Source organism: Ylistrum balloti, unplaced genomic scaffold (genome assembly GCF_031769215.1).
Source record: "Ylistrum balloti isolate Yb309-2 unplaced genomic scaffold, AGI_CSIRO_Ybal_v1 Utg369712, whole genome shotgun sequence".
Classification (NCBI taxonomy): Eukaryota; Metazoa; Mollusca; class Bivalvia; order Pectinida; family Pectinidae; genus Ylistrum; species Ylistrum balloti.
The window spans coordinates 693912-717328 of NW_026781937.1; the positions used below are offsets into that span (position 1 = coordinate 693912).

Here is a 23417-nt window from a genome sequence, read left to right on the forward strand (position 1 = left end):
ATCATTGGGAACAAAAATGGCCTATATTTATGTATATCAGCATTTGAGTATTGTAATTAAGAAATTTACAATATATATGTATTATGTTAATTAATGATATTTCAAGTTAATTAAACATTGTGCTTTTTATCTGATATTTCACAGAATTGTCTGTAAGCTATAATCTGAATCCAGGAATCATTGACAAAAATCTGAAATCAAATATATAGCCTTCATGTATGAAACATAACCCCTGTACAAGTTGGATTTGATTTGATTTCTGAGATGAACCTATAGTCTCATTCATTGAATATGCCAGGTGTATTTCATGTCAGGTCTGTTAGAATACTTTGATACTGTTGTTAACATTGAAGACTTAAGGCTCAGTGTAATTTATAATGTTGAATTGTTACTTTGTATTCATTACCTTTATACAAACAACTGTCTCAGACTTCATAACCAAGAGATATCAATTTTTCAAAATGGAATTTTCAAAAAGTATAAAATGTTTTTTAAATTAATATATATATATATATTTTTTACATTACAAATAGATTAAGTTTTCATTTTTACCATCCTTCAGTATGATTCAAATTAAATTAAATATTTTCCTTAATCACCCAAAGCACAACCTTGGTACTCCAGGGGTTACGATCACTTTTGCTCTCTGCACCCTTGGATCATTTCATTGTAAAACAGTCTCAAGCATACTCGTTATGCAGTTTCCATTTTTTCAAAGTCATGTTGACTGACTGGTCGGTTTTGACTGGATAATATTGAAATCTATTAAGTAAAGAGAAAACAGTGTATAAATGAGGGTATAAACACCCTCAGGCTGTTAAGTTTAAATGATAAAGTAGAACACTTGTACTTTTAAATTAATTCTTGTCTTTGTGTATTAATGTTTATTTTTGTTCTAGTTTTGTTGTTTTTCCTGCAGATGTGAATTTGGATATTCTTATCCAACACTATGCAATAAGAGCTAATTGTAAAAATTAACTTGGCCAAAATTGTGACGAAATTACATCAGCGCAGACCGATATGCAGTATCCATGCTATTTATTGTACTGGACTATTTAAATGACAATTTTCTACACACCAGGTGCTGGTTTGATGATACATGAATATGTATTTGTGACAAATTGTTTCCGTTCATGTAATTTAAAATCAATAAAGACTTGTCTTGCTGCAACACAAGTTGGTTTGTTACATTTTTGTGCAGTGAGATTCAGTGAAAATGTATCTTTTTTACCTCAGGAAAATAGCATGTTTTGAATTTTCACTCATATTTGACCATCCAGGTCACAGTATTTAAATGATGCTAAAGCAAGATATCTTGGTGCCCATTATTGCTTCATTTTTATTTGAACCTTAAAAAATAGGATTTTTCCCTTCTTTAATTTCAGTCACCCGAGACATATGGTCTCATGGTGGCCTTTTGTAATTACCTTTTATCCCACTGTCCATAAACATATTGGACTTATCCAAATCCCTGAAGCCATTTCAATAACATTTTGCAAAATCCTTCCCTGGCAAAAGATGAACCAAAAGATTGTGAATGATATAAGGAACCCCCACTGTGGGGCTTGTGGCCAGGGCCAAATTGAATCCAATTTCAAAATATTGCAACATCCAGATATGGTAGAATTATGTACTCTTCGTTGATGGAAAGGTCTTAAGCTACTTTACCAAAATTTTAGATTTCATGACCTAATGGTCTCGCATTTCCCCATGGGGAGGGAGTAAAGTTTACTAGTTCATACTGGAGAAGTGCTTTTTTGACGATTTGTTTCATTTCAATTGGAACGATTGAAGCAAAGGATGATGATTGCTTGTTGGTATGCAGATATTGGCCCTCGTTGACCATCAGAGGCTGATGGGCAGAACCAGAAGCTGTCAAGTTGACTTGAATGAATCTTCTCAACACCCCGATATGATAAATTGTTCATGGATGGATGGATCTTATGATGCTTCACAATAGTGGCGAGTTTCACAACCCTATTGTCTCACATTTCTCCTGGAGAGTGGTTGAAGTTGTATATTTTTCTTAAGAAAATTGAATTTTTGGTAAGGTTATTTTCCACCAGAAATAATTGGGTAAATCAGTATAGGATGACAAGTTTTGATGGTATTCATGTATTGACACAAGACTGACTCCAGGAGCTTTCAACATATCGCTAGTCTTACCATCATTAAAGTTGCAATTTCTTTTTTTTTTTGGCAATAGCTACTGATTCTATTACCTTTATATTCAATATTGCTTATTGGTGACCGACAAGACCGTTAGACATCTTGTTTATTCCTTATAAAGTTCTCATCTTTTGTTAAGTATTGCAAGACCCTATTTGGTTAAACATCTAGGTCTCGAGGAGTAGATTTTAGACCTGTTGATCACATCGACCCCTTCAATTCAGGCCACTTGGGTGGTAGAGAATAACTCTCTTTTTTGTTCATATTTGGCAATGGACAAAAGGAGATTGCAGTAGGTCACTTAAAACTGAAATAAACATTCATGACTAGAAAAGACAAATACAACATAATATTTGCACAGTATGTAGCAGTTTTTAATAGGCAATCGGACGATTTCATTTTCAGGAGTACAGCCATGCGTCCTTTGAACAACCACACAACAGCTGGAATAATTCATAAGAAAACTTAATGTTGAGTTATTTATTATAAATGCATCCTTTTTTTTCTCTGGTTTCAAACTGAAATATGCACAGAGAATTGTTTCTCTTTGAACACAAGGATTCATTACCTCCATATGATTGATATTCCCCACATTTCTGTGATTTGTCTTGCAAGTTTTTTCTTTAAAGAGGGGGGAAATGCACTGCATCCGGATGTCTCTTGTAAATTGCTTTCCTTATTTTAAATAACCTTCCTTGAATTTGTTTCTCTCTTCTGTCTTTGTAAGTTGTGAATTGTCCGAGAAAACAAAACCACACTTTTATTTAAAACTTGTGTCTATCCACAAAGAGGCATCCTCAGGCAGGCAATGTAGCACAGATTTGTCAAATGGAAGTCTATTACATACCAAACACACCCTACTTCAAATGTTTCATGGTAAATGAAGTTTAATGCACTTGGCGATGTCTTCGATACATGAAGTATGAAGAAAAGTCATCCCACCTTGGGTCAAATATCACTCGAACGTGCATATTTTTATGGTCCATAATTAATGTTTTTGTGTGTTGCAACTGATGAATTTATATGAAAACACATTTGTCACTATAGGTCTGTCTCATCCTCTATAGCAAACATCAGTACGACTAGTACAATATTTTTTAAAATCAAAAGGATGATGCTTTGAAGTTAAAAATAAAAGAAAATCAGCATTATTGACTTGTACTGTATTATTTGAATTTTTCAGCACAGAATCACTATTTCTTTAAGAAAATTCCAAGTACCGGGTATAGTGTTTTCGCGACGCATTGCTTTTTTCGTTATCTCATGGCAACCTGTTGTAGATTTTAATTCCAAGATTTAGAATCAAATGAAGATGTAAAACAAAGACAATATAACAGAATATCACTTTATAATAAAAATTTTAAAATTGAAGAATTTTTGTACGATTTTTCTCACAGCGCATTATATCTGGATCCATCAACACCATATCACTACACTAGTTAGTTAAGATCCACGTGTTAAATAAACTGAAAATTTCCTCTCCACACTTGATATTTATATATATCTTCAAGTTCCGTGGGGGAAGTCGCAGGTGTGGTCATAGACCTTTTGACCTCTTTAGAACCGGGGGTCATCCTGTGACATTTCTACTGTCTCTGCTGTGCAGGGCGTTGTTGCTGCTGCTGTTGCTGTGTTGGTGCTTGTTCCTCATCAGCTGGATCCTAAAATCACAAAATGGTACGTCATAAACTCAACAAGAACACAATAATATCAATACTATGATTAAAGTTTAGTTTAGATGTGCTCAGTTATGTATTTGCAGATCTCCCAACTTGGCTACCTGCAGTGGCATATGTTACCAGCAGCCATTTGTGAACTGAAGGACTTTGTTACAACTAAAGTGAGACTTGGTTTTTCAGACACATATAAACTGAAGTAGGATGAGGTTGAAAGACACCTAAAAACAGCTGGTTATAGATAGCCAACAAACTGATCCTGGACCTGGTTACCAGTCACCTACAAACTGCAGTAGGCATGGTTACCAGTCACCTACAAACTGCAGTAGGCATGGTTACCAGTCACCTACAAACTGAAGTAGGCATGGTTACCAGTCACCTACAAACTGAAGTAGGCATGGTTACCAGTCACCTACAAACTGCAGTAGGCATGGTTACCAGTCACCTAAAAACTGAAGTAAGCATGGTTACCAGTCACCTACAAACTGAAGTAGGCATGGTTACCAGTCACCTACAAACTGCAGTAACCATGGTTACCAGTCACCTACAAACTGATGGAATTGGGTACCAGTAACCAACAGAGCCAGGAGCTGATTATGGTTACCTACAAATGAAACTGAAACAGGACTTGGTTAACAGTTGCTTACAAACCTAAGCTGGACTTTCCTACTAATCGTCTGCTGCTCACCTGCAAACTGCAGCAGGACTTTGTTATCAGTTGCCTGAAAACTTGAATATGACCTGCTTACCAATTTAATAGATGCCGGATTTTTTTTCTGGGGAAGAATGATAGACTCTAATTTCCAATACATATTCACAATTCTGTAAGAGATATGGTAATGAAATCTAACAAATACGTCATAAAGGATAACTAAGATATACATGGACAAAGTGACATTCTTCATTTGAAGACACTTATGTGACCTAAACAACAAATACTTGGGTTAGCATTGTGTGGCCCTAACAGCAAAATACCTGGCTTACCAGATGACGAAGTCATAAAAGCATGACCTTTTGTTGTTTGTGTGTGTGATTTTGATGGTGCTCTCCAGGGTGTAGGACAAAGACTTAAATATCTAGATAGCTGTATTCTGCATCCTCACATGAATATGATTTTACTACAACACCTAAAGACTTTCTATACCTCGATTGGAGTTTAAGAAAACAAATTGCCAATAAAACCTTAGGTCAAATATTATTCATATTTGCAGGAAAAACATCTCTTAGTCTCTTTCAAAAGTCTGTGAAAGAAAGGTAACTTATGTCTGCAACAATCTATCCATTGAAACATATCCACCTTCCCAATAGCCGTGCAAACGTGATGAAACATCTGGATTCCAAGCCCCATGCTGCAAATATTTCTTTTCCACCTTTCTGGCATGGATGCAACATTTCACCAGTTATATTTTTTTTCTACTGCCCCCCCCCCCCCCCCCCCTTTTTTTTTTTTTTGGTCTTACTTAGGTTTTTTAGTTCCCACGACCCCCCCCCAAAAAAAAACATCTTTTTAATAATGAATAAATCCATTTAGAGTTTATCTTACAATTATCTCCCTTGTACAAGATCACTCATGTAGCAAGTTTAGGTCCAGAATATCACTTTAAGATTGATTAAGAATCTAAACTAATGTTCAACACCCAGCAGCTATAGATTGAGATGGGCTACCCTGTAATCTTGAAAGCAAGCAGAAGTTTCAAGATTCCTTGCAGGACATGGTATCTAGATAAGTCAGTCTCGTATGAAAGGCCAGACATTGTTCAGGGCTCTCACATCCCATTTTGGGACTGGGGCCCGGGGCCCTTAGAATTGGGAAAAATAATAGTGTTTTCCTTAGAATTGGGAAAACTTTGGGTCTAAATTGGGGAAAAAAAGACACTATTGTGCATTGGGAATCGGCCCCAAATCTGGCAGATTGAGAGCCCTGTTGTTAAAACTACAATATATTTGTAATGACATATTTGACAACAGAAATGAAATGTTGATCTCTTTTTCATTGTCAAATGGAATCATTACCATTTTAGAATTACTTTCATAATCAGTACATTTTTGTATTATATATATATATATATATATATATATATGATTTGACACTCTATACATATATTTATATATAAAATTCGAACAACAATAACTAGGCATTTCCGTGATGTTAAAAAAAAAACTTCCAACTCAGTCTGTATCTCAAAATATCTTAAAAATATGATTTCTTGAAATAATGTGCTTATATACGACATCTCTTGCCCAAAGACAACCATCACACTACAGCACAAGGCAATCTGTGATTTCAGCTTTCTACAATTTAACACAAACCCCAGACAGGGATTTGAATCATCACAACACTCTTATTTTCACTTGAAGATGCAAAGTTTGATGTTTTACCAACCAAACAGAAGTGTGAATATATTCAAAAAGATGTTTAAAATACATGTATAACCCTAATATCAACTTCAAATATACCTAATGAATTAATGATGGACTGATGCCATACCATAATACCTTGTCAAAATTTTGGAGGGCAAATAAAAACTGTGTACACCTACATGCTTTCTCACTGTGACAATGAATGACACATACACACCCTAGACTTTAAATTTGCTTTCAAGAAAAAGATCTTGTATACTGAATATGCTTTAAGAAATCATAAACATATATATGTAATAATTAAAGTTTTTGTTGCAATCACTACAGAGACAAGACAAATCTATTATCTTGCATACACTACTTATCAAGGATGACAAAACATATTTGGCCATGGTTTTATATCTAAATAATGTAACAATATATTAAAAACAGCATTGATATAAAGAAGTTAAAGCTTCATTTGCTATCATGGGGAAACAACTGATTGCATGTGTCTCTTGGGTAAAGTTACCACAAAAAGTAGTTCAAATTATCAGGATATTCTGTTAGCATTTCTTTTGGTTTCAGTTAATGTAAGGACACGGTGTGAAAGTAACCAATATATACTGGCCATATGGTGACCCACTTTTACCCTGTCTGCTCAATCTGTACGAGTTCGGACAGACAAAAATATCAACATTCAACTCCTCCTCTAGATCTATCTTAATAGGAGTCATTACATCCAGGTTGTTACTGTACAGTAAATAAAGGAGTTCCTGAGGGCATTCATTTCATGTAATTTGAAAAAAATGTGGTGCTTTTTTTTGTATATATACATATTGAAGATGTCATAGCTGTAGGAAAATTCATGTGTTGTGATATTTTGTCAAGTAATACTGTCAAAAAATATGACTGGCCATTCATCTACTGTAAATCTATAACCATTTAAAGTAAATTTCTGTTTGTTCTGAACTTAAAAGCATCAATAGTATACAAATTTGCTTGTAGATTGAAGAACATATATTTTGCTATATCTATCTGTATGCACTTTTATACACATGAAACTCAGGCATTCTTCTCACACGAGGTCTATCCTGATAACCTTCTACAAGAATGGAATTTGTTCGTACATTTATTGATACCAGAGCATATTTAAAGGATCATCCAAAGCATCAGATTCCTTTATACTTACAAAAACCAAACACAATCTTACTAATACTTGAATGACTTGTTACCCAAGACAGCTGAGAGGATGCTTTAATAAAAATTAAATTAGTAATTATAAACTCTCTGTACATGTGAAACAATTGAATCATTAGGTTATACTGTGTAATTGGCCTAGCTACCATATTTTATATCAACATGTAAAATGTAGTTCTTTTCTTATCACAATGTTTTGTTGTTGTTTGTTGGGTTAGGGTTGAGGAAAAACATATATGTCATTGTTAGAAACAAGAAACAAATTAATAGTTACTTTAATTTGTTTTGTTTCACTAATCAAGCCTATCGCACCCCATTTTGAGACTGGGGCCCAGGGCCCTCAGAATTGGGGAAAATAGCAGCGTTTTCCTTAGAATTCGGAAAACTTGGGGTCTAAATTGGGGAAAAAAGATACTATTTTGTATTGGGAATGGGACAGAATATCGTCCCCAAATCTGGCAGATCGAGAGCCCTGCTAATGAATATGGCTTGTTTCCCGTTGTAACTTATATGCAAGCCTTTTCCTTCTAATAAAAACAAAAGCCCGGTATTTTACCTATGTTTCTCACTGACTGTTACAATATTCTGTTGAAGAAACTTGTAAACAATGAGCAACCAATGTGGTTGGGGCAGTGTTGAGCAACTGTTAAGGGTATTTGAATCTGTGTGACAGTTGTTTTTTCTGGCAGTTATTTATGTATATTAAGCATATATGTAAAACTTTCGAAAAAAAAAAAAAGAAAAAAAAAGAAAAGAGGACATTTCAGCTCAAATATTTTGTTTCCAAAAATACTTTGTTCCTTTACCGTAATCATGAACAGACTAAAATGACTGCTTTCAATGAATTCAAAGTATGATTATCAATATATCTGTGTTGTTTGCTACTGGGACCACAATCAATGGTCAAATCTAGTCAGACAATTATCTTAATCATTTGTAGTACTACATATATTAATTTTTCCCTCTAAAATTGGGGCATAAAATCAAAACTTGCCTTGATGGTAACTAGTTTCAGTGTGTCAAACAGTTGTTCAGGTGTAATCAGCCTTAGATCTACTTTTACAGTAATATTGATAACTTAGTTTATAGTGTTACAATTAATACATAGGCCATCTGACAATCTTTATATATTCATGCAGAGATTGTCTAGATGTATGGAAATGATGAACAGTATTAAATATTAAAATCAACATTTTTAAATGAGATAATGAGCCCCACTTTTACAAAACACTGCTTCAAGAAAGAACAAAGATATAGCACTCTGGCCCCTTCAACCTCGACAGCTTTCCAAAATGATGTGCACTGGTACCAGTACAACCTGGACTTTTCTGCAGTGGTTACTCCACTACAAACTAATATTTATGTGAAAGACAGGAATCTCAATTCACCTCTTCTTCTTGGCGTTTCTCGTAGTGACCAAAGTCATCAAATATGGAAGTTGTGTGACGGTAAGTATGAAGGAGCTTCAACACCTGCTTCCCTTTCTCTGGCGGCACTTCCTGTGTATCACGAGAGTTCGTGACAGGCTTGTTTTCATTGTTCTCCAGACGAATGTGCCTAAGTTGACTGTTGGGAACGTCCTTCACATATATCCATTTGACTTCAAACTGACCTTTCCACTTGTCCTGGGCCCAAACCCCTGCACTACGATTGTAGTCCAGTGTAGACATCATCTGGGCCATGCCACAGAAGTGACCACTGCCATTGACACTATAGAACAGGTAGATCGGTCCCTTCGACTCGCGCTCCTTGTATGCACTATCCAGTCTCTTATTACCATGCTCTGTACTACACCAAATGCTGTACTTGATGGAACGGTGAATATCGTCCTCCGAGTAGCTCTTGATGACAAAGAACCTGGCTCCACGTGGATTCATATTGAAATCCTTTGGGTTGTATTGGTTGGCAGAGCGCAGTTTTTCTAACACAGGGTGAGCGGTGGCCCCTTGTTGGGGGTTCGGAATTAAAGCTAGTCCAGAACTTCCAGCGCTTGAAGATTGATTAGAGTGGCCCGAATTAGAACTAGAATTATAAGAGTTCATGCCAGACCTTCGTGGCACATTCCACGTTCGTCCCTGTCCATTGCCTTGCTTGTTTCCTCCATTGTTGCGGGTATCCCAAGTCCCAATGTCCATGTTTTGCTTGTTGTTTGGATTCATTGGGGCTCTAGGAATAGTCCGATGTTTCAGTTGGGGCTGGGGTCGAGCAGGCTGACTGGCGATGGCTGCCCATGAAGCCTTTTTAGGAGCTTGAGACGTCACAGGCACATGCTGCACAGGTCCTGCAGGAACTGGTGCTCCACTCATGTCCCCTTGTAAATGACCTTGGTCATTAACAGTCACACCATGAGCATCCACCTGTTTATCACTAATATTCATGCCTTTTAGTCCCTGCTCCACCCCTGCCATGTTTGGATCACGTTCAAACTCACCACCATTCATTGTGTAGGGATCTGCCGGAATCATGTTTTCTGTCCGGTAGTAATCATCAGGGTAACCCCTAGCATCCTTTCTAGCCTGTCCTGCTGCATTACCCCAATAGTCACTCCCCGAATAATCAGTCCATCCAAATTGAGGGTAACCAAATCCTGCACTACTGAACATTCCATTGTAATCATAACTTCCAATTGAGAACATAGTGGCATCACCCCCATTAGACCAGGCTCCACCCTCACTCAGTCCTTGTCCCAAATATGGGAAAGACATAGAAGGATTATAATAACTTGGCATGAAGGTATCGGAAACTCCAGGGCTTGACATTGGTCCGGCACTGTATCCAGCCTGTAAAATACAACAATTTACAAGTATTTTCATAGAAATTAATATTCTACAATCTATTGGCAGAATACATAAGAAAAAAACATTTCTATCCCTTTACAGGTAACAGTAATTTAAGGTCATCTTCAAAGCAAGTTGATTATATTTCAGAACATCACAAGTAAGAGCTGCATTTCAAATCAATGAAACTGTTTCATACATCTACTGTATTTTCGTGGGGGCTAAAATTTTGTGGTTTTTTTTTTCAAAAAAAAAAAAAAAAAATACATTTCAATGTCAATTGTAAATGAATTTTGTTCATTAGTTCTTAAATCCATGTCAACTTTCATCTGTGGACATATACATTTGTGGAATTTAAAAGTAACCACTGATTAAAATGAAAATAAATTCCTTGCCAAAATTTATGATTTTACATTTAGTTCTTCAATCTCTATAGTTTTCCTGAACTACAAAACAATTTCAATCCAACAATTATCAACACTTACTGATATCGATGAAATTGTGGTACCTTAACATCAACTTGTCAACCTTAATCTAACCAACAGTATTTACCTGATGGGCAGCTGGCTGCTGGAGGTAGGGATCAAACTCTTCTTCCTTCACAGTTTCTTTAACAGCTCCATTCGCCACTATAAAAAATTACCATTCCAATTATGAAATGCAACTCCTTATTTCCTTAAAATTAAATTGCTAACCAGATTACCTCAAGTTCAATAATCAAAATATCTTTTTTTTCTCATAATATTTTTGTATACAAGTAATCGTTTAACGTATGATATCTTGCTTATAAGAAATAAATTAAATTTGTTTCTTACAGGTTCGCCACTTTTCAAAGTAAATACTATCCACAAAAACATCACATTTAGCTATCTTATCGATACCATTTAAATAGCAAGATTTCCTGGAATACACAGCGGGATCTTGTACATGCCAAACCCAAATATACACAAACATACGGGTGTGTTCACTGTTATCGAACTTTCAATTTCATCCCGTGTGTGAATGTCAGGGTAAAATTAAGAGTGCCGAGATTGTGGACACAAATGAATGGGAATAGGCCATTGGAAATGGTGGACACGTATGCATTCCGCAATTAAGTTTGTTGAATAGGCTTGGGTCAAGACCTGTTGATCAAGGCTTACAGTCGCAATACACGAGGCAGTTTGCGACAGTGGGTCAGTTAATTCACAAAGTTATTTACCTTGATTTGGCTGTCCCTTTGTCCTCTGTGAATCAGCAATGTACATGAAAATAAAAAAACGAAAAATAATTAAATTAACATCGACAAAATCACATCGAAAGAATTACAAGGAAATCAGACAATTTTCATGCGACCATCTTGAATACGTAGGAAATGGCGCATGGCCTTCGTGGCTTTCCCCACCTGATCAATGCTTGCCGACATCACACTTATTCTGTCCTCCTAGATGTCTCTCACAAAGAAACAATAAGTCTATCAATGTCTTAAAAGTTTGAGGTTTCACAATGTTTTTCACTCCACTATATCAAGTCCTGCTGTATACGTAAATTCCAACGAAATATCCCCGAAAAGCGCTTCCTTTCCCACAACAATGGCGGCGGCTATACATGTGCCTCGTTCCCGCGTCCATTCACGTGACACATATGCTGACGTCACATCGCGGATAAGGCAGGTGAGTTCAATACGAACTGTAAACAAGGAACGAGCGAAGTACTAAATGTATATCTTCTAGATTGTTAGCCTTGGCAAGACACAAGTTTATCGTATTTTTAACTAAATGTCATATTTCCTATACAGGTGCAAAGAATGCTGCTTGTCATGTGATATGTGAAAATAAATAACCAAGACTTGTGTGAACATGCTTTTTAACGAGTTGATATTGTTTACTAACATTGAGCAATCATGATGACCCGTCCCCATTTTCTACGAATACATACCGGACCTATCAACGTCAGTTTCATAATTTCTTTTTTCATTAAACATTTGAAATACTGTTTGCAGTGCTTTCGTGAGAATGAACTCTTCAGTTCTTACTTGAAGCTGAATGTAATGAGAAATTATTAATTTTTTTTTTAATACAAAATTATATTAAAAGTAATTATTTCCACGTAAGAATCGTGATAGGTTATAAGGTACTTCCTTGTTATTGATTAAAGCACGGATTTCCTTGCTTAATTAGTCCATGGCCAGGATTTTATTGACAGATAACAGATTTTCAACACCAACTTAAACCAAAATACACAAATTACAATCGCATGGAACTACATCCCAGACGAGTTGTGGAACAGTAAATGGAATTATACATCCCAGTCAAGTTGTGGACAGTAAATGGAATCATACATCCCAGCCGAGTTGTGAAACAGTAAATGGAATTATACATCCCAGTCAAGTTGTGGACAGTAAATGGAATCATACATCCCAGCCGAGTTGTGAAACAGTAAATGGAATTATACATCCCAGTCGAGTTGTGGAACAGTAAATGGAATTATACATCCCAGCCAAGTTGTGGAACAGTAAATGGAATTATACATCTCAGCCAAGTTGTGGAACAGTAAATGGAATTATACATCCCAGCCAAGTTGTGGAACAGTAAATGGAATTATACATCCCAGCTTAGTTGTGGACAGTAAATGGAATTATACATCCCAGACGAGTTGTGGAACAGTAAATGGAATTATACATCTCAGTCAAGTTGTGAACAGTAAATGGAATTATACATCCCAGCTGAGTTGTGGAACAGTAAATGGAATTATACATTTCAGCCAAGTTGTGGACAGTAAATGGAATTATACATCCCAGCCAAGTTGTGGAACAGTAAATGGAATTATACATCCCAGCCAAGTTGTGGAACAGTAAATGGAATTATACATCTCAGCCAAGTTGTGGAACAGTAAATGGAATTATACATCCCAGCCAAGTTGTGGAACAGTAAATGGAATTATACATCCCAGCCAAGTTGTGGAACAGTAAATGGAATTATACATCTCAGCCAAGTTGTGGAACAGTAAATGGAATTATACATCCCAGACAAGTTGTGGAACAGTAAATGGAATTATACATCCCAGCCAAGTTGTGGAACAGTAAATGGAATTATACATCCCAGCCAAGTTGTGGAACAGTAAATGGAATTATACATCTCAGCCAAGTTGTGGAACAGTAAATGGAATTATACATCCCAGTCAAGTTGTGGAACAGTAAATGGAATTATACATCCCAGCCAAGTTGTGGAACAGTAAATGGAATTATACATCTCAGCCAAGTTGTGGAACAGTAAATGGAATTATACATCCCAGCCAAGTTGTGGAACAGTAAATGGAATTATACATCTCAGCCAAGTTGTGGAACAGTAAATGGAATTATACATCCCAGACAAGTTGTGGAACAGTAAATAAAATTATACATCTCAGTCAAGTTGTGAACAGTAAATGGAATTATACATCCCAGCTGAGTTGTGGAACAGTAAATGGAATTATACATTTCAGCCAAGTTGTGGACAGTAAATGGAATTATACATCCCAGCCAAGTTGTGGAACAGTAAATGGAATTATACATCCCAGCCAAGTTGTGGAACAGTAAATGGAATTATACATCTCAGCCAAGTTGTGGAACAGTAAATGGAATTATACATCCCAGCCAAGTTGTGGAACAGTAAATGGAATTATACATCCCAGCCAAGTTGTGGAACAGTAAATGGAATTATACATCTCAGCCAAGTTGTGGAACAGTAAATGGAATTATACATCCCAGCCAAGTTGTGGAACAGTAAATGGAATTATACATCCCAGCCAAGTTGTGGAACAGTAAATGGAATTATACATCCCAGCCAAGTTGTGGAACAGTAAATGGAATTATACATCTCCAGCCAAGTTGTGGAACAGTAAATGGAATTATACATCCCAGTCAAGTTGTGGAACAGTAAATGGAATTATACATCCCAGCCAAGTTGTGGAACAGTAAATGGAATTATACATCTCAGCCAAGTTGTGGAACAGTAAATGGAATTATACATCCCAGACGAGTTGTGGAACAGTAAATGGAATTATACATCCCAGACGAGTTGTGGAACAGTAAATGGAATTATACATCTCAGCCAAGTTGTGAACAGTAAATGGAATTATATATCCCAGCAAAGTTGTGGAACAGTAAATGGAATTATACATCTCAGCCATGTTGTGGAACAGTAAATGGAATTATACATCTCAGCCATGTTGTGGAACAGTAAATGGAATTATACATCTCAGCCAAGTTGTGGACAGTAAATGGAATTATACATCCCAGCCAAGTTGTGGAACAGTAAATGGAATTATACATCCCAGACGAGTTGTGGAACAGTAAATGGAATTATACATCCCAGCTGAGTTGTGGAACAGTAAATGGAATTATACATCTCAGCCAAGTTGCGGACAATAAATGGAATTATACATCTCAGCCATGTTGTGGAACAGTAAATGGAATTATACATCCCAGCCAAGTTTTGGAACAGTAAATGGAATTATACATCCCAGCTGAGTTGTGGAACAGTAAATGGAATTATACATCCTAGTCAAGTTGTGGAACAGCCTTTGAGTTGCAAAAATACATATCTGAAAAAAAAAAAAACATAAGAATAATAATAATAATAAAAAAGAAATTAACGAAAAAAAAAAAAAAAAAATGAAATTACACTTAAGATGAAAAGCGAATCTGGCCCACCCAATTTTTATCTCGATGTATGCTATTCAAATCGCCTTATATGTCTTTCATCATCAGTTCATAAACAATTCTTGTTAATACCTTGGTTTGTGCCGATTGGTTTTGACAGACGGATATGGTAGATTTTGACAATGAAAGTTTGTAATCGATCTTTCGATTGGCTGGTAACCATATTGCATGTTTACAATAAATGCTGGTTATCATTATTTTTTGAGAGGTACTGTCAAATTCAGCATGTAAGCGTCCCTAAATCTATATAGTTATGCCTTTTTATTTTAAGACTGATCAGACGAACAAAATGGCTGGCAGATATGCCATCTTGGATGTTGGCTATGAAAGATTTTGTCGTTGTCTCGAGAGGAATACTGGATAGACCTTTTCACATTTTCTACATACGTCTCCCTTGCCCCAGAGGTGCCCTTTTGATTTTTAAATCGATAGAGAAACAAAATGGCCGACCAGCGACCATCTTTGGTTTGACAATTAAAGATCACGAGTCACTATTTTTTCACATGAATTTCAAATTCCATTTAATTAAGAGCAAAAATAAAGGAGATAATAGAAAAGTTCAAGAAAAGACCAAACAACGGTGTGTGCCAAGAAGATCCCTCTGGGATGGCTAGTCTATTTTCTTGTAGTAGGAGAAATGCATTTCAGACACGTCATCCAGTGCAATTAGGGTACAGTTGTCCTGCCCGCTGACACAATCATGACAATGGCACGGACTGGTCCATTTCTCAGCTTGTCGTGAAATATAAACCGCCACGGGTAGGGAACGTTGAACCACATATACATCTAGAAACTTCAGCGTCCACTTAAGTAGACACTCCATACTTTGGGTTGGCAGAGGTAACTTGGCCAAGTCACCTTAGAAGTAAACTTTAAAAAAAAATTATTCTGATTTAATTTCACAGTAATATTTAAGCATATGTTTTGTAATGTCCATCTCCTTCCCTGAGTGCCTCGTTGTTCGCTTTAATTGTCACTTTTAAACGTCTATTTACAATTTTTTTTATTAAAAGTTCACTCCACTAGATATTGGCGCTTTAAATCCATAAGCCAATAATGGCATTATACAATCATCCAATTAAAAATCAACCAATAGATTCTTAATAAAAAAAACTATGTAGATTTTTATTTAAATCACAGCCTTAAATTGATTTTTATTTCATTATAATGTTAACGTCTGCCTTTGCAAATGGTTATTTAAAATGGGCCATTGCTTGATAATTTATCCCTAGCCTAAGAGACTAAATTCATGATATCAAATGACATCAATAGGAAATACATCAATTCCTTAGAACGTGAATGACCGAGAAAAAATTAAAAAAAAAAAAAAAAAATCCGAAACAAACGCATTCGTTTCAAGCAGCACGGAAAGCAACTGCTTTGCAAAGATTGGCCAACGAAAGACAACTCTAATGCACTGCTGACGCATATCTTATCGGCCACATAGCTGAATGCGAAAGTTTTCTTTTCTTATTCCCGAAAAAATATAATGTTGATTGATATTTCTGTATATTTCCTCGAAATTGAGCATGCATGATGTTGATCAACCGCATCCTCGGCGTGAAAATTGCACTCTTGGCGATGTATGATGTATGATCTAGATTGGCACTTGGTCATAATACATTGTTTCTTATCGAACACACCTGTCAGTTTCCATTGTGGAATAAGTGCTACCTAGCAGGATTGTTACTGTCTAGCGTTTGTACATCTGATAGTATTATTCATGTGAAATGGTGATGGGCCTGACAAATCAACAAAGTGTACAAACTGTAAGAGACAAGATAAATTGAAGGTCTTTATGGCCGGAAATATAGATGAATGACTGCACAAAAAATGGAGACAAAAGAGTTCTGTAGGGATTGATGGAAGTATATCAATTCAAAATCTGATAATGTTTACACATTGAGAAATCAAACAAAACCAGAATTACACGAAGCGGTCGGAAAAGATGCTAAACGTCATCTTAAATTTGCTGAAGACTTTGATTATAGAGAATAAAGATAGAAACGGGTTTAGTCTTTACAAAGAAGCCGACAGCAGATGTTACATCTGTGCGATACGATAGTGCCAGGAGGGAAAGACATCGAGGCGGAAGAACGTGTTTTTCAACAGTCATTTGAAAACAACGAGTTTAGTCTTTACAAAGCCCCCTTACGGAAAATTAATTTCATGATTTCAAAGATGTTTTGAATCGTTTTCTGAGACAGTTTTTTAATTTTTTTTAACAACAAACTTCAACACCTGAATAAATAAAAGTTAACTTTCTGTTCTTTTGATTCGCGAAAATGTCCATGCCAATTTTTGTATCGATAGGAATTTCCCTGTGTATGTGAAGTTGTGCCAATGATGACAGACGATCTATGTTGGTAGTCGATCTGAGATATGTCTTGATTCGCCTAAGGACACTGAAAGACCGTTCAGCTTTGGCAGTGGACACTGGGATGGTCAACACAATCACCAAAATATCGCATATTGATGGGTAAAGTTGTCTTGCAGTGCGGTCGAGTACCTCTGTCAACTCTTCTGGTCTATTTGTTGCCATCTCCCAACGTTTCTGCCATCGCATAACTTCACTTCTGAAAGACGTAAGATCCCCAGTGATGTCAGCCTGGTATGTATAAAAAAATGAGAGCAATCTGCTCATGTGATATGCTTCTAACTTTTTTTGGCATAAGCTGAAAAGCAGTGAAGTGTGGCTCCGCATTAAATAGACGATCTGTCAGTTCCTGAATCATGTGGTCAAGAAACACGCAGAAGAGTGAACGACGTAAGTAGTTGTATGGGTCATTACCAGGAACGTTTGCTCTATTCTGCTGGCGTCCCACGCGACGAGGTATAGATGGGAAAAGTCCGAAATCCTGTCCAATCGCATTTTGCATTCTGGAACACTTCATTCCACACCGCATCATCGCTGCGTTCTGTTTCAAATTGTAAAATAACTACGCGACACTCTTCCATTGCAGCAATCATGTCACAAGATTTGTCCTGAAGAAAAAATGGCAAATGGACAACAATCTTCGGAATGTGCTCACAAAACGGTCTGAAGCTTCTTTGACGTTCTGGTTGTTTTCGAATTCTTCTACAAAAGCATTCATACGTTTTGCCGAGTAACTAAATGCGAATCCAATTTCCTGCACAGTTGCCATCATTGTACGCGCACATGGTTCTTTGCAGTTATGAACAACTGTCAGATTTAAACAATGTGCTTTACAATGTACATACAATGCATTTGGCGCGTGTTGTTTCATAAGGGCCTGCGTCCCGATAACCCGCCCTGGCATACTGCTGGCACCGTCGTATCCTTGCGCTCGCATTAAGGATATATCGATGTTCTTTGATTGCATGAATTCAACAAGATGGTCACAAATATCTCTTCCTTAAATTGACCTTGCATGGAGGAACCCTAAGAAATATGTTTGTGTGGCCTTGTCTGTTGTTTCATCGGGAAATAACGCGAAATAGCACCCGTCACATCTTCTAAGAATCGAATTTGCTTACCGCATATTTCTAAAATTTCGTTTTGTATATCTGGTGAGGTGTATTTAAAAGTTGCGTAGGCAAGATGGTCTGCAAGAATTGGGTCATCCTTGGCATACATGTGGAGAAATGCCATGAAATTGCTGTTTTCCTCAATATATCCTCGGAGGGTAATGTTTTGTCGGCCGCACATAATTATGATATCTATTACTTTTTTTGTGCCTTTTCTTTGCTACTTCCGCCTTGTGCGATGATGAAAGTGAACTTGCAATCGATTCTTTATTCGACATTTCAATATCTATGTAGTTAACGCCCATTTGCGTGATGTTGAGAGTCGGGACTTAGATGGCGTTTGACAAGCTGCCCGAGGCTTGCCCAATCGGTAACCGGCGATTTCAGAGTAAAAGTTTTCAATTTTGGGTCGCCGTGACCAAATATCGAACAATGCAAACAATATATACAATCCTTCGCAAGGGAATACCTCATCCAGTCGTTTTGCTTCAGCCAGGCAGAATTTAATTTTCTCATTTTCCCATTTTCCTTACCAATAGATCTGTTGATGCAATAAAGCCGAAGTCAGTGATACTCAGTGTCGCTTTATTAGATCTAGTAAAGATTTTGAACATCTTATCATTCTTATTTCAATCGATTGTAATTACGGTTTAAATTCATAATGGCATTATGCTAATTGTTCACGACTACGACTTTTAAACAACCTGTTACAGATTTGTTCAATTGTTCCTAATGAAAAATGTGATTTAGAATTTACTTTTTTTCAGAATTTTAGATTTTTTTAGAATTTACTTTCAGTGATTTCAAATTATTATTTTATTTTTCGTTATATTGTACATCTATAATTCTCAGAGAGCTTATTTACAGATACGTGACCGCCGATTATGAAGAACACACTTTCAAAGTTCTTCCCAAGGTTATGTCATATACGAATATACAACTGTATAATAAGAATATTTTTGGTTCACAGACTGCACAATAAAAAGCGACTCCTATAGGGACTAACCCATTAGTTTTCACTGTCTCAACTAAAAAAAGTCCTATAATATCTGAAAGTATATTAAAAGTTATGCACTTGCTGATAATTATACAATTCAAAAGTTAGTATGGTCAATTTTTTATGAATGGATAGAAATTAAAAAAAAATGCGGTCCGTGTTTTATTCATAACATCAGCGTTAGGGGAAATGTAAACAAAGCCAAAAATATGTAGGTCTTTTGTCTTACCTGAACGTAAAGAAAGGGTGAAAACGAGCTCGAGATTCATAGTTGGGAAAGGTAAAACCTATTTTGAGAACACGACAGAAAGGTGACATCGGTAAAAATGAGTTAGTGTCGGGAATCGGTTGATCGATCATCAACATTGTGTAATCGATCGATGATCGATTAAAATCGATTAATTCTTAATTGTCTGTTTTGGATATTATACAAGTCTGAATACGTATTTTGTGTAATGTTTTAACAGCAATTCAAGTAAACTGTTGTACCAATATCCTCTTCTTATTTGTTTATTGCACAAAATACTTTTTAATAAAAACAAATGTCGTCTTTTTATAATAATTTTATTAATGTTGAAAATAATTTCAGTGTTGAAATAATTTATTTTTATACATTACGATGTCAAGTACTTCCGACGAAAATCGATTACAGATTCCTTACTCGATTAATTTATCAAAAATCTTAAACAAGTGATACTCGATGAACTCTACATACGGAATCTAGGTTGACCTGGTTTACAGTGTACTTCGATGTTATGCAAATAAAGTCACGTGACGTACTCAAAAAATAAGCGGCTTTATATGGTCACCATAGTCATTTTTACTGTTATGATTTTTAAACACATACGTCAGCACGCAGAAATGAAACTACATAAAGTTACCTTGATGGAAATTCAAAAGCATCTAGATCTTGCCATTGGGTTTTATTACAAGATTATGAATCTGTTCGTCATTGAGTATCTTGGTAATTAATCCCATATCAGGGTAAGTGGGCCCTTTCGGAGATGGCTTTCAGTCGGATAGGCCTAAGCCTAGTGTGCCTTGGTCTGTGCCTGTGGCGATCTTGCCCTGTCCAGGTGAATCAGACTGGCTTGTAATGTTACATGTACCTTCGGTCTTTGATGTGTCACTTTAAGTGTGGTCACTCGATTCGACTTTACTTTGTTTGAAAAACTCGTCGATCGACATATGTAATCCAGAAGCCTTTTTCCTTTTGAAAATTTGAACTTTAACAACATTATAATCGGAAACGTTGAAATGATAGTAAGAAGTAGTTTAGCATGACGTGTATATGGTTCCGGAAAGCAATGCACTAGGCCTAGTTATTCAACAATTTTCTATTTATATTTTTTTTTTATTTGTCAAAAATATTAGATATTTATTTTCAACCTTAGTTTTGTAATTTTGTCCGACATACTCTATGCACGGATTTTTATATGTGTAAGCCCGGTTTTTTTTATGGAAGCTACGCTTATGATAATGACTAAAGTGCTGTTAAAATATTGATACAAAATTCTTAACAATACCAGCCAGGAGAAGAACAGAAAACCAAGACGACAAATAAAAATGATGGGAAAAATAAGGAATATTTATCGATCAAGTGAAATTCAAAAACATGACGGAAATGTTATAGATTCAAAGATATGCACACCATGATGTATTTCAGCAACTACTGGAAGTCTTTGCACGTTATTTAAGCATACTATCCATTACTGGTATCAGAACAGCTGTTCAACTGGCGGTATCACATTTTCTATCTCCGTATTCATATGTATAGTTTTTCAATGTCCCTCATTATGCAGTAAATACAGATGTAGAGAGAAAATCAGTTGATAGAGCGTGTTTGACTATAATTCATAGCTCCGAGGCTCTTTAGTCCCCTTAACAGGTAAATATATAGGAACTCTATAAATGAATAAATAAATAAAATATTTAAAGCTATAATCCAAAATCTATAAGAGTTCAATATTGATTTATCTTTTTATTTATTCATTTTATATTTGTACCGGTTTTGGGTTACAGCAGGCACTATTAATCCCTGAATTCAAACACTTTCAATGAATACACACGTATTTTTTATTCTATACCTGTAGAACTATATCCACAAACACAAACACTTTCAATGAATATCATTTTTTATTTTGTATTTTTTATTTTCTACATGAGTAGAACTAATGAAAAAAAAATCAAATTATTACTGAAAAATCAGAAACTAAATTCGGGAAACATTCCAAATGAAACATCACAAGTGTTGTAATGAGGGCAACACATTTATATCTGTATCTTCAATGACGACATAGCAGAAGACACTGAAGACCCCATTCCGCCTCAACCCTTTCCACTCCACTCCACCTCATCCCACCTCAACTCCACTCCACCCCACCTCACCCCTCTCCACTCCATTCCACCCCATCCCACCTCAACTCCACTCCACCCCAACCCACTTCCACCACTCCGCTCAACTCCACCCCATCCCACTCCTATCCACTCCATTCCATCCCACCACACACCCCACTCCTCTCCACTCCACTCCACTTCATTCCACCCCACCTCACCCTCTCCATTTCACTCCACCCCAACTCATCTCCACTCCACTCTACACCACATCACCACTCTCCACTTCACCCCAACCCATCTCCACTCCACTCTACCCCACCTCACCCTCTCCACTCCACTCCACCCCACTTCACCCTCTCCACTCCACTCCACCCCACCTCACCCTCTCCACTTCTCCACCCCAACCCATCTCCACTCCACTCTACCCCACATCACCACTCTCAACTTCACCCCAACCCATCGCCACTCCACTCTACCCCACCTCACCCTCTCCACTCCACTCCACCTAACCTCACCCTCTCCACTTCACCCCAACCCACCTCCACCCCGATATCCAATGGGCGACCTTACACTTTTAATTGTCCATTACGACACGCTGCTTCGCTTGGTGATGAAAGAACGAGAACAACTATAGCTACTATCAAATTTTATTAAATCACTGTATTGAAGGATTTTAGTAATAATGGTGAGTGAGTTTAACATAAAATCCACAACTTCATATGGAGATTGTAGACGAGGATACCACCTAGAACTTGAAGTAAACGGTAATTAGACATTGCGTCAATAGGATAGAAGGTAGAATATTTTACCGTGCTTTGTACACACCAGAGGTGTTCATGTAACATCTGTGTGTATAATATTCTTTGGCCACGACACCACAAATGTGACATCAGGGCATATATTCGCGCATTTTCACACATAATTTGACATTTTTCTTCAAATGTGGATTATATTGTGGAAAACGTTAAGCACGTTTCCATATAACACATGGTTGTATCTTGTTACGTAAAAGCTTGAAGCGAGAGACGTCAGCATCACCGCTCAGTCTTTCTTGGGTAAATACTTGTTGTACGTTACTGTTAAAAGAAAAAATCTCCTCTCTGAGTAAGCATTATATTGAAATATCATTGGAAAGAATTAATTAAGTTATTTGTATAAATGTATAATAACAGTTATTTGATGTCTGTCAATAACTCGTTAAATAGTACTTAATAGATATGCCACGGTGCGTTTTATGTATTGTTTCGATGTTGTTGTCATTATTTCATGACGTCACATATATATGTGTACCTGTTGTAACGTCATACTTACAGTTGTCCATCACGTAACTGACCCGTGCTACAGATATATGATGTGTGTGTGTGTGTGTGTGTGTGTGTGTGTGTGTGTGTGTGTGTTGTGTGTGTGTGTGTGTGTGTGTGTGTGTGTGTGTGTGTGTGTGTGTGTGTGTGTGTGTGTGTGTGTGTGTGTGTGTGTGTGTGTGTGTGTGTGTGTGTGTGTGTGTGTGTGTGTGTGTGTGTGTGTGTGTGTGTGTGTGATTGAGTGGAATTGTCCTCCGCCATTTTGTACGTTACATATATGAATTTTGATCATTTAATTATGTATACAATATACTTAAACCTATATGCTGTATTGCATTTGGATGTAATAAAACTTGAAACTTTCACATCGATTAACATGCTCAATTTTTTTTGCATAGTTGGTGAATAAACACTTCTATTGAAATTTGTCGGGGAAAATGAAACCCTTCA

At 36.5% G+C, this 23417-nt stretch overlaps 2 protein-coding genes across 2 annotated transcripts; one reads left to right on the plus strand and one right to left on the minus strand.

Moving 5' to 3' along the window:
• Positions 1 to 3500: 3500 nt before the first annotated feature.
• Positions 3501 to 11753, minus strand: LOC132565310 (YTH domain-containing family protein 2-like). The gene is made up of 5 exons (XM_060229949.1): positions 11547 to 11753; positions 11364 to 11388; positions 10715 to 10791; positions 8774 to 10165; positions 3501 to 3830 (listed from the first exon to the last, which is right to left on the minus strand). Exons 1-5 carry the CDS (start codon positions 11565 to 11567, stop codon positions 3756 to 3758), a joined length of 1590 nt encoding a protein of 529 aa, XP_060085932.1. The 5' UTR covers positions 11568 to 11753; the 3' UTR covers positions 3501 to 3755.
• Positions 11754 to 18665: 6912 nt separating this feature from the next.
• Positions 18666 to 22300, plus strand: LOC132565304 (uncharacterized). Its single transcript, XM_060229943.1, has 2 exons — positions 18666 to 18720; positions 21630 to 22300. The coding sequence occupies exons 1-2, from the start codon at positions 18666 to 18668 to the stop codon at positions 22298 to 22300; spliced, it is 726 nt and encodes a 241-aa protein (XP_060085926.1).
• The last annotated feature ends 1117 nt before the right edge of the window (positions 22301 to 23417 follow it).

Bases quoted from the DNA above. Each gene is read 5' to 3' on its own strand.
- LOC132565304 (XM_060229943.1), top strand. From the start codon at position 18,666: ATGGCGTTTGACAAGCTGCCCGAGGCTTGCCCAATCGGTAACCGGCGA. The intron at 18,721-21,629 runs GTAAAAGTTTTC...ATGACGACATAG, and splicing joins CGGTAACCGGCGATTTCAGA to CAGAAGACACTGAAGACCCC.
- LOC132565310 (XM_060229949.1), bottom strand. From the start codon at position 11,567: ATGTCGGCAAGCATTGATCAG. The intron at 10,166-10,714 runs GTAAATACTGTT...TGTATTTTACAG, and splicing joins AGCAGCCAGCTGCCCATCAG to GCTGGATACAGTGCCGGACC. The intron at 3,831-8,773 runs GTGAATTGAGAT...TTGTGATTTTAG, and splicing joins AGAAACGCCAAGAAGAAGAG to GATCCAGCTGATGAGGAACA.